Source organism: Babylonia areolata, chromosome 31 (assembly GCF_041734735.1).
Source record: "Babylonia areolata isolate BAREFJ2019XMU chromosome 31, ASM4173473v1, whole genome shotgun sequence".
Lineage (NCBI taxonomy): Eukaryota > Metazoa > Mollusca > Gastropoda > Neogastropoda > Buccinidae > Babylonia > Babylonia areolata.
In genome coordinates, this window is record NC_134906.1 from 15,882,868 (window position 1) to 15,895,154 (window position 12,287).

The 12,287-nt window shown below is 46.3% G+C and overlaps 1 protein-coding gene across 9 annotated transcripts in view; it reads right to left on the reverse strand.

Moving 5' to 3' along the window:
* LOC143275890 (kynurenine--oxoglutarate transaminase 3-like) overlaps nt 1-12,287 on the reverse strand; it is a 64,382-nt gene that overhangs the window by 21,196 nt on the left and 30,899 nt on the right. For all 9 annotated transcript variants that reach the window (XM_076580203.1, XM_076580205.1, XM_076580209.1 and 6 more), the window contains one exon: nt 1,497-1,583. In XM_076580203.1, the coding sequence (XP_076436318.1) occupies nt 1,497-1,583 (87 nt within the window). The remainder of the gene's footprint in view (nt 1-1,496; nt 1,584-12,287) is intronic.

The following is a 12,287-nucleotide window of genomic DNA, read 5'->3' on the forward strand; positions in this document are numbered from 1 at the left end:
TTAACATTTCATGTTCTGCTCATGTTGGTTATTGAGAGACATTTACTTTATTGAAAAGAGGTCCCTGCTGAGCAAACAGAAAGTTCTTTGCTTGAGTAGTGGTTTCTCTCTGGTTGGCAGTCAGGAGCGGGTAGCAAGCCCGATGAGCACTACATGGTGCGAAACAGCTGTCGCTTGCTGTGCAAACCAACCTTCCTTTCAGAGGTACATTAGGACCAACATGCGCATAAATAAGAGCTTTTTAAAACCACCATCCCATTCCAAACACAAATACAGTTTTAAAGGTTAAAAGATTAACCAAGACTGTTTTTTGATGTGTTCTCCTTTTCTTAAGGGAAAAACTAAGACATCTGGGCTTGGATTTCTCATTTAATCTCTCTCTCCCAGTCAGTAGCTAAATTTATCTCAGAAGCACAAAAAATAAGGCATAATCACAATGATCAGAACACACCAGAGTAAATGAGGAGGATATCCATATGTAAATTTTATTTTCTTATGTTAATTTGGTAAGGTAGATAATTGATATATTGAACTATATCACTTGAATGGGTGGTCGAGTTTGTATGATTAGTTCCTTTGTGTGTGTGTGTGTGTGTGTGTGTGTTCCGCTTGCTTAATGTATCGTGAGAGAGTTATATTTAGAGATTTTTTTGTTTGTTTGTTTGTTGATGAAAAGCTGTTAAGCAGAATGTTGCTTTGCATTTAAGGGGATTTAAGAATGAATCCCCGTCACCCCCTTGTCAATAGACCCTTACAGGTAATGACAATAAAAATGTCAAAGCGTCAAAGCGTCTCTCTCTCTCTTATATATATATATATATACACCCTTCATGTTTTACAATGCTGAGAGTGTAGGGTGCTGAAAATGTATGATGTCTCCTGGGTTATGACCATGGACTTAAGCAGTTAGTCAGGCAGTCAGCCGTCATCACCAGCCACAGTGAACGTTGTCAAAAGAAATTCTGTTGTTCACATGTATTTTCGTCTCTGACTAATCTAGACAAACTGCAAGTGAATGATGTTACCTCACTCTAAGTAGGTCGGCAAACAAGTTGACGTATTTAGCACTATCCTAGGTCGGCAAACAAGTTGACTATCCTTTGTCATATTAGCTTTCTAAGGGGACATCATCAAATTAATCAACAGGCCTAGATGTAACACACCTAAGTGACTGCCCATAGATTTGAGTCAAACATACACACTGGGTTTCTTACTCCCACTTTCACTAGACATGCAGTGGTGGTCTGTGCGCTGGTCTTTTGGACTATACAATAAAGCAAGGTCCTGTCTGCAGCATGCACTTAGCACATGTAAAAGAATTCACAGCAACTAAATGATTGTCCTGGCAAAATTTTGGACAATCAAACAAATACACTTGCAGACATTTTTTTTTTTTTTAATAGGGTGGAACTGCACTGTGGCAATGTACTCTTAAGTCAAGCAGTACACATACAGACCCACACAGAATGTACAGACTGAACTGACTCAATACTCACAGGTCGAAGCGGAACAAAAACCGGAGTGCCACCTGCTGTTCTCACCATTGGCTCATAACAGTCAAAGTATGGCTCTATAATCACCACCTGCACACACACACACACACACACACACACACACACACACACACAGGTGCAAGAACATGTGCACATGTATACACATACAAAAACCTTTATCATATCTTGTTTAGAAGTAAAATAAAATCTGCAATGCCAACCAAACAATACAATAAATAAAACATTAAAGACAAATACACACATGTTTCTATATGTAAAAGCAGAATGCTCATGATCTGTGTATGAACTTGAGTGTGCATAAGTGCAATAATTTAGATGTGAGCATGTGTGTGTTTATGTGTAAAACTATTGACAGGTATATTCAGCAGAGTAAGTAAAAGGAGGAGTTTGTATTATACTCCATGTTTGGTGTTACATATACTTACCATGTCAAACTGATGCAAACTAGGCCTATCGGTTTGCTCTGCTTGGCCAAACTTTGCGCGGCTAACAGTGAAAAGACGAGCCGTCTTGCCCCAGTCTGCTCTCAGCCAATCAAACAACTCTAAAAGCTATAAGCGCTGAATCATTCCGTGGCCATCGAAGAAAATGCCCCATGAGAACCATGGCGGAGACGCGGGGACGGATGCGCGGGCATTCGAGTTTGACATGGTAAGTATATGTAACACCAAACATGGAGTATAATACAAACTCCTCCTTTTGGTGTCATATACTGTACCATGTCAAACTGATGCAAAATTTAAAGCAAATGGAGGAGGGCAACGCCTACTGGTTCGTATGGGGAGCCCTTGTAACCGAGACAGCAGTGTTAGCCACGACAAAGGAAATCCCCTTGGAACCATCAGCCCTGGTCCTACGGAAATCCCTGAGGTAGAAGTTGATGAAGGGATTCTCAGACCGCCAGAAGGCTGCCTCCAAGACATGCTGCAGTGGCACTGAGTGCTGGAAAGCAGCCGAAGTAGTTATGGCCCGCACTTCATGTGCTCTGGGATGAAGACAGCTGATATCCCTGTGTGCATGAGAGTAGGCTCTACGAATGACTTGGGAAACCCAGCAGGAAATGGTGCCTGCAGCGATGTCTTTCTCGTAATTCTCATTGAGGGAGATGAGCAGACGCCTCTGAGAAGAATGCCTATGGTGAGACCTATCCCAATAGTATTTGAGACACCGAACAGGGCAGAGATGCCTATCCTCATCATCTTGGGCAAGAATATCAGACAAAGGTCTGACCCTCAGAGAGGGGGAAGGGACCTCAGGGTCTTGGTTCTTAACCAGAAACTCTGGAAGGAAACGAAGAGTGATGGAACCATCTCTGTGGAAGGCCAGATCTTGTGGCATTCCACTAAGACCATGAATCTCGCTTCTACGACGGCCTGTGGCCAGCAACAGAAGGAAAGTCGTCTTGAGGGTGAGCAAGTCGAAAGGAATAGTCCCCAATGGCTCGAAGGGCTGTTTTCAAATGAAATCCAGCACCAGGAACAAGTCCCAGAGGGGCACTCTTCTGGGGTTTCTAGCTTCCTTCAGAGAGGCACCCCTAGCCACCTCTCTGAGCAGGAAATCCGCTTCAAAGGCGGGACAACGTAGCTGTTTGATTGTGGTACAGATGGCAGACCTGTACCCTCGCACAGAACTAGCAGACAGGTTGAGAACCGAGGAGCAGTGAGCCAGAAAGTTGGCCAGCTGCATGCTCGCAGGGTTAGTAGGGGGAATGTCCTGAGCTGTACACCACCGCAACCATTTCTTCCAGCGAAAGTCATACAAAGTCTCCGTTCCCTCCCTCCTTGCTCTGGTGACTATGGAGAGGAGGTCAGAGGAGGCACCCCCCTGGGTCAGCGCAGCCGACACAGAGGCCGACCGAGGGGTCGAAGACTTCAATGGTGATGCTGACAGTTCCGACCGCACAGCAGCCATGCGTGCAGGTGGAGCAGTTGAGGATTGGAATGAGGAATGCCCGAACGAGGCTGCCTCAGCAGATGAGATTTGGTTTCAAGTTCCAGGGGTGGAACATGTGTCAGGGACTGAAGGTCCGGAAACCAGGGCTGGGCTGGCCATTTCGGCGCAATAAGGATCAGCTGCGGGCGTTCCAATCTGTCTTTCCGTATCACCTTGGACAGAATTGGAAAGGGAGGAAATGCGTAGGCAATCAGACTGCTCCAGTCTTGAGAGAGAGCATCCACTGCCCACGCTTCTGGGTCGGCGACCGGAGAGACATAAGTGGGAAGTCTCTTGTTGAACTTCGTCGCAAAGAGGTCCACCATCGGCCGGAACCACTGTTCCCACACCCCCTGAAGCGTGTCCTTGTCCAGGGTCCACTCTGTGTGGATGACACTCTTGGACCTGCTGAGAGCATCTGCCAAGATGTTGTCTTTTCCTGCTATGTGTCTCGCTGAAAGTGCAATGCCCTTGCTGTGGCACCAACGGAGGAGAGCCTCGGTCTGCAGGGAGAGGTCTGCCGAGTGCGCTCCCCCCCCTTTGTTCACATAACATGCGACCGTCGTATTGTCCGTGAACAAGCGGATGGTCTTGCCAGTGGCCTCCCCCATGAAGTGCAGGAGAGCCCTGCGAACTGCCTCCAGTTCCAGAACATTGATGTAGCATAGGCGCTCCTCCGGGGACCAAGTCCCTGCTGCATGGAGTGAGTCCATGTGGGCTCCCCAGCCCAGGGAGGAGGCGTCTGTGAAGAGTGCCACCTTAAGAGTAGGTGGGGCTATGGGCACCCCTTGTGAGGGGTGATTAACCACTCTGATGTCACCTCGAGGAACCACTCGCCCAGACATATCTGGGTATCCCATGGCTGAGTGCTCTGGGACCACCGTAACCTGAGTGCCCTCTGAAGAGGGTGCTTGAGAACCCTGCCCAGGGGAATGAGAGGTGCCATGGACTCCATCATGCCCAGGAGGGAAGAAAGTGTCCGCGCTGTTGCTTGGGAGGAACAGCGCAAGTGGCTGAGGAGGCCTGTCAGACGGTCCCAGCGATCTGGCGTCGGAGAGACTATCATGGACCGCGTGTCGAATCTCATCCCTAAGAAGTCGAAGGACTGAATTGGGGACAGATCGCATTTCTCCTGGTTCATGAGGAAGCCCAGTTGGGAGCAAAGGTCTAGAAGTCTGGCCGTATGACTCTGGCACAGGGCCTGCAACTGGGCCAGGATAAGCCAGTCGTCCAGGTACACACAGAGACGAATGGATTCCGAGCGGACGATGGACACCAATTCCCGCACCACCTTGGTAAACAGGAAAGGGGCAAGGCACAGACCAAATGGGAGGGCCGAGAACTGGAACACCTTGTCCCTCCACATGAACCTCAGGTACCGACGGGATGCCGGATGGATGAGGATATGAAAATAAGCATCTTTCAGATCAATAGAGGTAGCCCAATCGCCCTGTTGAATGGTCTCCCGAATCTGTGCCTGTGTGTCCATCTTGAATTTGATTTTGGGTAGGAATTTGTTGAGGGGGGACAAGTCCAAGACTGGTCTCCACCCTCCCGAGACCTTTGGAATCACGAACAACCAGCCGTAAAAACCGGGGCCCGGGTCCGAGAGTTGAGATATCGCCCCTATGAGGAGTAGGTGCGTTATCTCTTTCTCTAAGACGCTCTCCTGCTCCGTCGAGCTGGGCACATAAGGAGGAGGAGTGGATCTTAGAGGGGGGCGGTCCTCCGCCCAAGGCAGCACGTACCCCGACTCTAGCACCGATACAATCCAGTCGTTGAGTCCCAGAGCACGCCACTGATGTGCATGCTGGGACAAGTTTCCTACTTGGAGGGGCTGAACGACTGGCGGTGCTGAATCGGGGCCCAGTCATTGGGGGTGCTGACTTCTGGCCTTGGGCATGGCCGGTCGGCTTGGACAGACATGAGGTGGTTTATTCCTCTGCCGCTGATTCTGCGCACGCCGATTTGACTTAGGTGGCATGGTATATGGAGGGGCCCTGGTGGCTGGTCTCTTCAATGACACAGAACCCTGGCGCCCCTGGGAGGTGTGGGCTAAATATGAGGCCACCTCCCTGTTTGTCTCTGCCCTGTGGCTGACAAAATGGGGCGCATACTGGACGAAGAGGGAGTGCTGCTGTGCTGGGATGGACCGCAGGGCAGCCCCCTCCTCCACAGGAATGTTAGAGAGGCGGAGAACAGCATCACGCCGCGCTAGCACAGTACTGAAGTGAAGGTTGGTAGCTGTGTCTGCAGCTGCTGTGAGACCAGATGCTACCCTATTGCCAAAAGCGTTTAACCTCTGGTAGGTGAAGAGGCCCGGTGGGACAGAGGAAGGAGACCCCGTGTCCTGATTAACTGGACACTGTTCCCACAGCTCATTGGCCCTGTGGAGGAACGTGTCGAAGAAGATATAAGCCGTGGAAACCTCGAGGAGGCAGCGGCGAGCCAATTTGTCCCACTCTGCTAACGTTTTAAAGGATAGGGTAGCTGAAGTGGGGAAGGTGGTGCGCTGTGAGACCAACATCCTGTCCTGCGCGGAGGGCTCTGCTTCCCTGTAGGCAGGGTGGTCCTGTGTGTACCAGGACCACACCCCTCCCTTGGAGGAATCTTTAAGGAACTTTCCCAGGGAAAAAGCACCCGGGGCAGAGAGGGACTCCCTGCCTGGAGGAGGGATGGAAGCAGCACCCCTGACAGTGCGGGCTGGCTTATTAAGCCATTCCTGTGCCATTTCTGGCACTCTGAGTCGCCTTGTGGTTCTGGAGTCACATGGCCGAAGGAGGGTCAAGGGTAACAAAGTTGCCTGAGGGACTGATTCGGCATACGTGACCCTATTGGGGAGGGTCAGTTCGAGCTCGGCAAAGTCCGAGTTTGGTTCAGACTGGTCCCCAGGGAGGCGCGGGCTCAATCTGTCCCCCTGGGATGTAGGCGAAGAGTGCTCATCCACTTGTTCGTCCTCATCCGAAGACAGGGTCTCCCACTCTTGTTCGCAGTCCATCCCCTGCTGGGTGCCATCCCAAGTGGATGTACCCACTGGGGCGTCCTGTGAGCTGTGGTCAGCCCAGCGGGATGAGCTGGGATGATCCCGAGCCGGGACCATAGCCGCAGCTGTTATGTCCTTGACGCCTGAAACGGGTGGGGAGCGTGTGGACTGTAGGTCCAACCATGCTTGGGATGGTGGGTGCCACACCTCAGAGAGGGCGTCCCTGGATGCAAGAGGGACCCACGAGTGCTGTGAGGGGACAAACACCCACTCATCTCCCTGTAGGACTGAGGGCTGGGTAGGTGGGAACTGCAGGCTCCCCCGGGCCGAGCGGGGCCCCTCAGCAGCCGTCGGTCCTGACAAGGAGGCCGTTGTGACCATGGAGGTAACCTGTGGGTTGACGGAGGACCGATTTGTGGACAGAGTGGCAATATTGGTCGAGGAGCTCGACCTGACTGACAAGAAGTCGATCCCACTTGTTGGGGCTGTGTGTGTCACCCTGTGAGATGTGCTGGGTTGGGTCCGGTGGGGAGCGGACAAGGGGTTGGCCCCTGGTACTCCCGGCAACGCAGCGTGCACCATAGGTGCGCCCCAGTACGGGTAGAATGGGGGTAACCACCCATGGGCACCAGCCATACTTTGACCCCAACCCCAAGGGTCACTGGCACCTTGACCTCCATGAAGGGAAAAACCTGGCCAAGTTGGAAGGTCAGGTCCGACTTGGGTGTCAGTCCCACCAGAAGATGAGCGGGCTGACTGCCTGGAACTGCCTGACACGTGCGGGCCTCCCCCAGCGGGGGAGACCAGCCGGACAGCAGGAAGACCTGCAGAGCAGGTTGCCATGCGCCCCGAATCCCCTCCCCTGGGGAGACTGGGGTGGCTTGGCCCGGGGTGGGCAAAGTAGAGATACCCCCCGGAACCAAATTTTTCTCCCCCCTCCCCCCCAGAAGGAGGTGGGGGAGGGGGGTCGACAGAGAAGGGAGGAGGGGGAACAGCAATGGGGCCTGTGAGGGCCGTCTCCGAGTGGGGACCCGGGTAACGGCCAGGCGCGGCCTCCCCTTCGGAGTTCGTGCCTAGCTGCGAGTCCCCACTGCCAAGAGAGGACTTGCCATTCCCCCTTCTCCCCGCCTCGCGCTGGGACACCTCGGGAGGTGACGCTCGTACCTCTTTCCCCCTGGTCCCCTTCATGACCGTTTTACTGGTACGAAAGTCGCCTCTGCGACCAGCGTCTGAAGACGCATCGCCACGGTCCATATCGGGAGGAATCATAAGCTCCAGGCCTGTAGTGTCTCTTGCCGAGTCTCAGTCCCAGCATCATGATCCCTGCCTTCGTGGTATGGCATACGAGGCATGGAACCCGCGCTTAGGCACCCAGTGAAAATCCAACCACCAACAGAGAAAGGAAAGACAGGATCGACTTAGAGGTAGAGAAAAACGAACGAATCGAGGGGGCCGAGTTGAATCGAGTACACAGAATGTAAGAATACAATACAGACAAACCGCATGCAGCCAAATAAGGTCAAATGAATATGCTTAATAGCCAAAAAAAGAGTAAAACGAGACAGAGTGTAAACCTGACAAGATGGCGTGGAGAGCCTTGGCCAAAGGAATGATTCAGCGCTTATAGCTTTTAGAGGCGTTTGATTGGCTGAGAGCGGACCGAGGCAAGACAGCTCGTCTTTTCACTGTTAGCCGCGCAAAATTTGGCCAAGCAGAGCAAACCGATAGGCCTAGTTTGTATCAGTTTGACATGGTACAGTATATGACACCAAATGGAATATTAAAACAAGAAGCAAAACATTTGAGGCTTATGTGTGGTTCCTGTAGCATAACAAGAAAAACAAAAATGCTGAACCCATCTTTTTCAATGCTAAATTTAGAATTGACAACCATCCTTTTCACTTGAAAAACTGGACAGCAAAAAATGCATTTTGCCTGAGAACTGTCAGTTTTAAAGGCAGGAAATTTTTTTTTTTTTTTTTTTTTTTTTTTGAGAAGTGAGGAATAAGAGTGAATTACCTCAATTACCCTTGTTGCATTCAATCAACCAAAGAATATGCCAGAAAAAGAAATATAGTATTAGACAGTAATCACAGCAATGAAAATAACAGGGCACTAGAAACCATATGTGGGGTAAAAAAGAGAACACAGATTTATCACTATATAATCTTGGAGAAAAACAAAATTTTTACATGAAAGCTTTTACGAAATGGGAAAATAAGTTAGGTACTCACATTGATTGGAAGAATACATTGAAAAAGATAAACAGAATTAAAGAAATAAAGATGAAAAAGTTTCAGTCATGGAATTTCAGTGTCAGATATTGTTCTAAAAAAACATGGGTATAGTTGATAATGAAAAATGTAATTTTTGTTATATTGAAACAGACATAGTGCAACATTATCTATGGTACTGTCCAGTTTTGCAAACCTTTTGACAGGACTTTCATGAATTATTGACAGAGAAATGTGAAAACTGTGAATGCCTGTCATTTAACTTCGAACTGGTATTGTTTGGAACTGATGATAAAAGCAGAAAGGATGATACTTTGACTTAATGTTATCATGGGCAAAATTTTTTATACATAGGAGTAGGATTAATTCTGCAAGCATTCCTATGGATACAAGTACACACAATGGAAATGAATTACAGTGATTATATATTTTTTTAAATGGCTACCATGTTGGTAATGGAACATTGAGTGAAATGAAAACTATTATTACAATACATTACGTGAATTATGCACTGTTTGATAGAATTTATTACAATATCAGAAACGAACATACTACAAAATTTTACTTGTTTGTACATTTGATAAAAGAAGTAGCGCTGCCACAGGTGATTGATAACATATCGTAATCCTTTAATAACACTATGTAGAGACTATGGTGCTCCTTGAAGCTTTATCATAAATACATGCCATGATGGAAATAGTAACTGATTTTGAAATACAAGCAGACTGTCAGACTGGAGAGCAATTTTTTGTGCTTGGTACAGCTTGACAAGAAATCACAATAATCGAAAATAAATTGTGTCTGAATAAGTTTATGATAAATTTCGACTTTACTCCATCATTGCAGTGAAAGTCACAGATATGTTATATATTATGTTTTAGTGTATACAATCAATTTAACATTAGCAGTACACATTAGGTCACTCATACACAGTTACTGGAATGGCAGTTATAATGTCTGATATGTGAATGTTCACATTCTATGAAATAACAGAAAGGGGTGACTGCTGCCACAGCAAGAGGAAGAAAAAAATCCACCGAATTCTCACATTGAGTGAAACAACGGAAAAGGCTGATTGCTGTCACACTGGGAAAAAATCCCTCAAATTTCCCACTCCATGACAGAACAGAAAAGGCTGATTGTTGCCACAATGGGAAAAAATCCCTCAAATTTCCCACTCCATGACAGAACAGAAAAGGCTGATTGTTGCCACACTGGGAAAAAATCCCTCAAATTTCCCACTCCATGACAGAACAGAAAAGGCTGATTGTTGCCACACTGGGAAAAAATCCCTCAAATTTCCCACTCCATGACAGAACAGAAAAGGCTGATTGTTGCCACAGCTGAACGACAAAACAAAACAAAACAAAACTCAACCATGAACAGTAAAGAAAAAGATGTCAAATGGATAATACATATTGTTATATATAGATATGTGCGTGCGTGCGTGTGTGTGTGTGTGCAGCAGGCCACTTGTGTTCACCCTTTTCTCTCTGATTTTTTTTTGGTCAAAATAATAGTAACAGATCTATGTAACTTACTCATTTCTACAGCCACCAATAATTTTCCTCTCAGTATTTCTTACACAAATCATTCGCTTGTGCTTTATGATAAGATTTAAAAATGAAAATCGCTCTCTCAGTATTTCTTACACAAATCATTCGCTTGTGCTTTATGATAAGATTTAAAAATGAAAATCGCTTTTTAATCACACTGATAATTGTATGACTGCAATAAGCAATACACATCTCAGCTAACTAACCAACCATTTTTGAGGAATGGTTCCCGAACACAAAAGTAACCACTTCCCTATATCCAGCTTGAACTCTTCATGGGGCCGAACATATGATCTGCTATAGGTGGTGGCTTCGTTTAACTGACATGATCGCCTGCCAGGGACACCCAAACCATCTTTTTTTCTCTCCATTTTTTGCAATTTTTTGTCACTGTTCTACATATGCACTTTGTTTATGTCCCTGAAAATACTGCCTTTGAAGGATGCTATGAAATAAAACACTATGATTCATGACAATCACCACCATCGTCCTTGGGATCACTGTTGATTTCTATTTGTCCTTTCCTCATTACTCCCTCTTTCCTTCATAGTGAAAAATTGAGTGAACAACAAAGACTGTGCATGAAATACAGACAAAAAACCATCAACAACAAAAACAAGAACACACGAGAAAAAAAAAAGAAGATAAATACATAAATGAATAAATAGATAAATAAATAAATTAGTAAATAAAATTAAAAAAGGGATGAACTAGGGGCACTTTCTTGGTATGAACAGGTAGGAAATTTCTTCATATGAGTGTCTATACTGCACTTTTTCATCATCTGAATAGGCAATGTAATACACTTGATATATGAATTTGTATCACCACAAGACAAAGGGCATTACAGGCAGAGCTATCATAAAAACATTGACAATAAATAACAGAATAAGGTAACACAGGGGAAACAGAACATCGTTTTCTTTTAAGCCCTAGGCTGCCTGCATGACGAGATAACTCGTCATGGCAAGCATGTATGCTTCGCTGCCACAATGACGAGATAACTCATCATCGAAATATTCTGACTTTTCCCTGGTTTGCATTCACTTCGTTGACAAAAATAGTGGTAGCTTTAGCCTGGGGAATGTCTCTAGATTCTATTCATAGCTAGAAACCCCATCTGTGTCATGAAGCAGTCCTTTATTTGAACGTTTTGGTTGGGTCACTGTCCAAGTGTTTGCCTGACTTCTCTCCTCGCTCGCTCAACAAAATGTCGGACTGACGCCGTGCTCAAGACATGCGATCGTGATGAACTAAATCAACCAAGAGTTCTTTCTTTAGCTGATGCTCAGAAAGAATTGAAGCGTAAATTCGAAGAAGAAGATAGTGATGAACATTTATAGGACGATCTGATAGAAAATAAAGGGAGCAATCAAGAGAGTGGCCAAGATGCGACTGTCAGTGAGTGATGTTGGCTTTACAGATGTTAGCAGTCGACAGAACACGACCGAATTAGCAGCAGAGCGATATTCTTGGCACGCAGCCAATGCGGTCTGATGAGAACTGAATCAAGTAACCGTGTGAGAGGGGTGAGAAGGAGGAGGGGTGGAGACTGAGGGGGCGTGGCCTCACATCCATCTTATCACTTGGAGAAGTCACAATGTATTGTGTATCTATCTCTTAAAAAAAAAATATATATATATATATTGTGGTTGTTCTAGTATGATTCTGTGTTTGCAGATATCCATTTGTCCAGAAAATATGATGTTTTTGTGCAAATTACCTGACTAATGTTTGTAATGAACAAGTTGAAAATGTGACAAAAAAAACCCCACTGATTTCAAAACAACAGCATGTCACTAAGAATATATAAAATGGAAAAACAGCATGTGTTTTGTATTCTTTATTCATTTACCTTTCAGAAAATATATACTTTTATGGGTCTTTCTCCAATAACAAAGAGCACAGAATTTTTGGAAAATTTATACCCGTTTTTTGTGAAAAAACCCTGGCAAATAGATTTCAATTAAATTTTATTTTCCTGGCAGCGAAAGGGTTAAATAAGGCATTGTGAAACTAGTTTGACAGACTTTATTGTTCTATTAAGTTCATGTATGGAATCATTTTA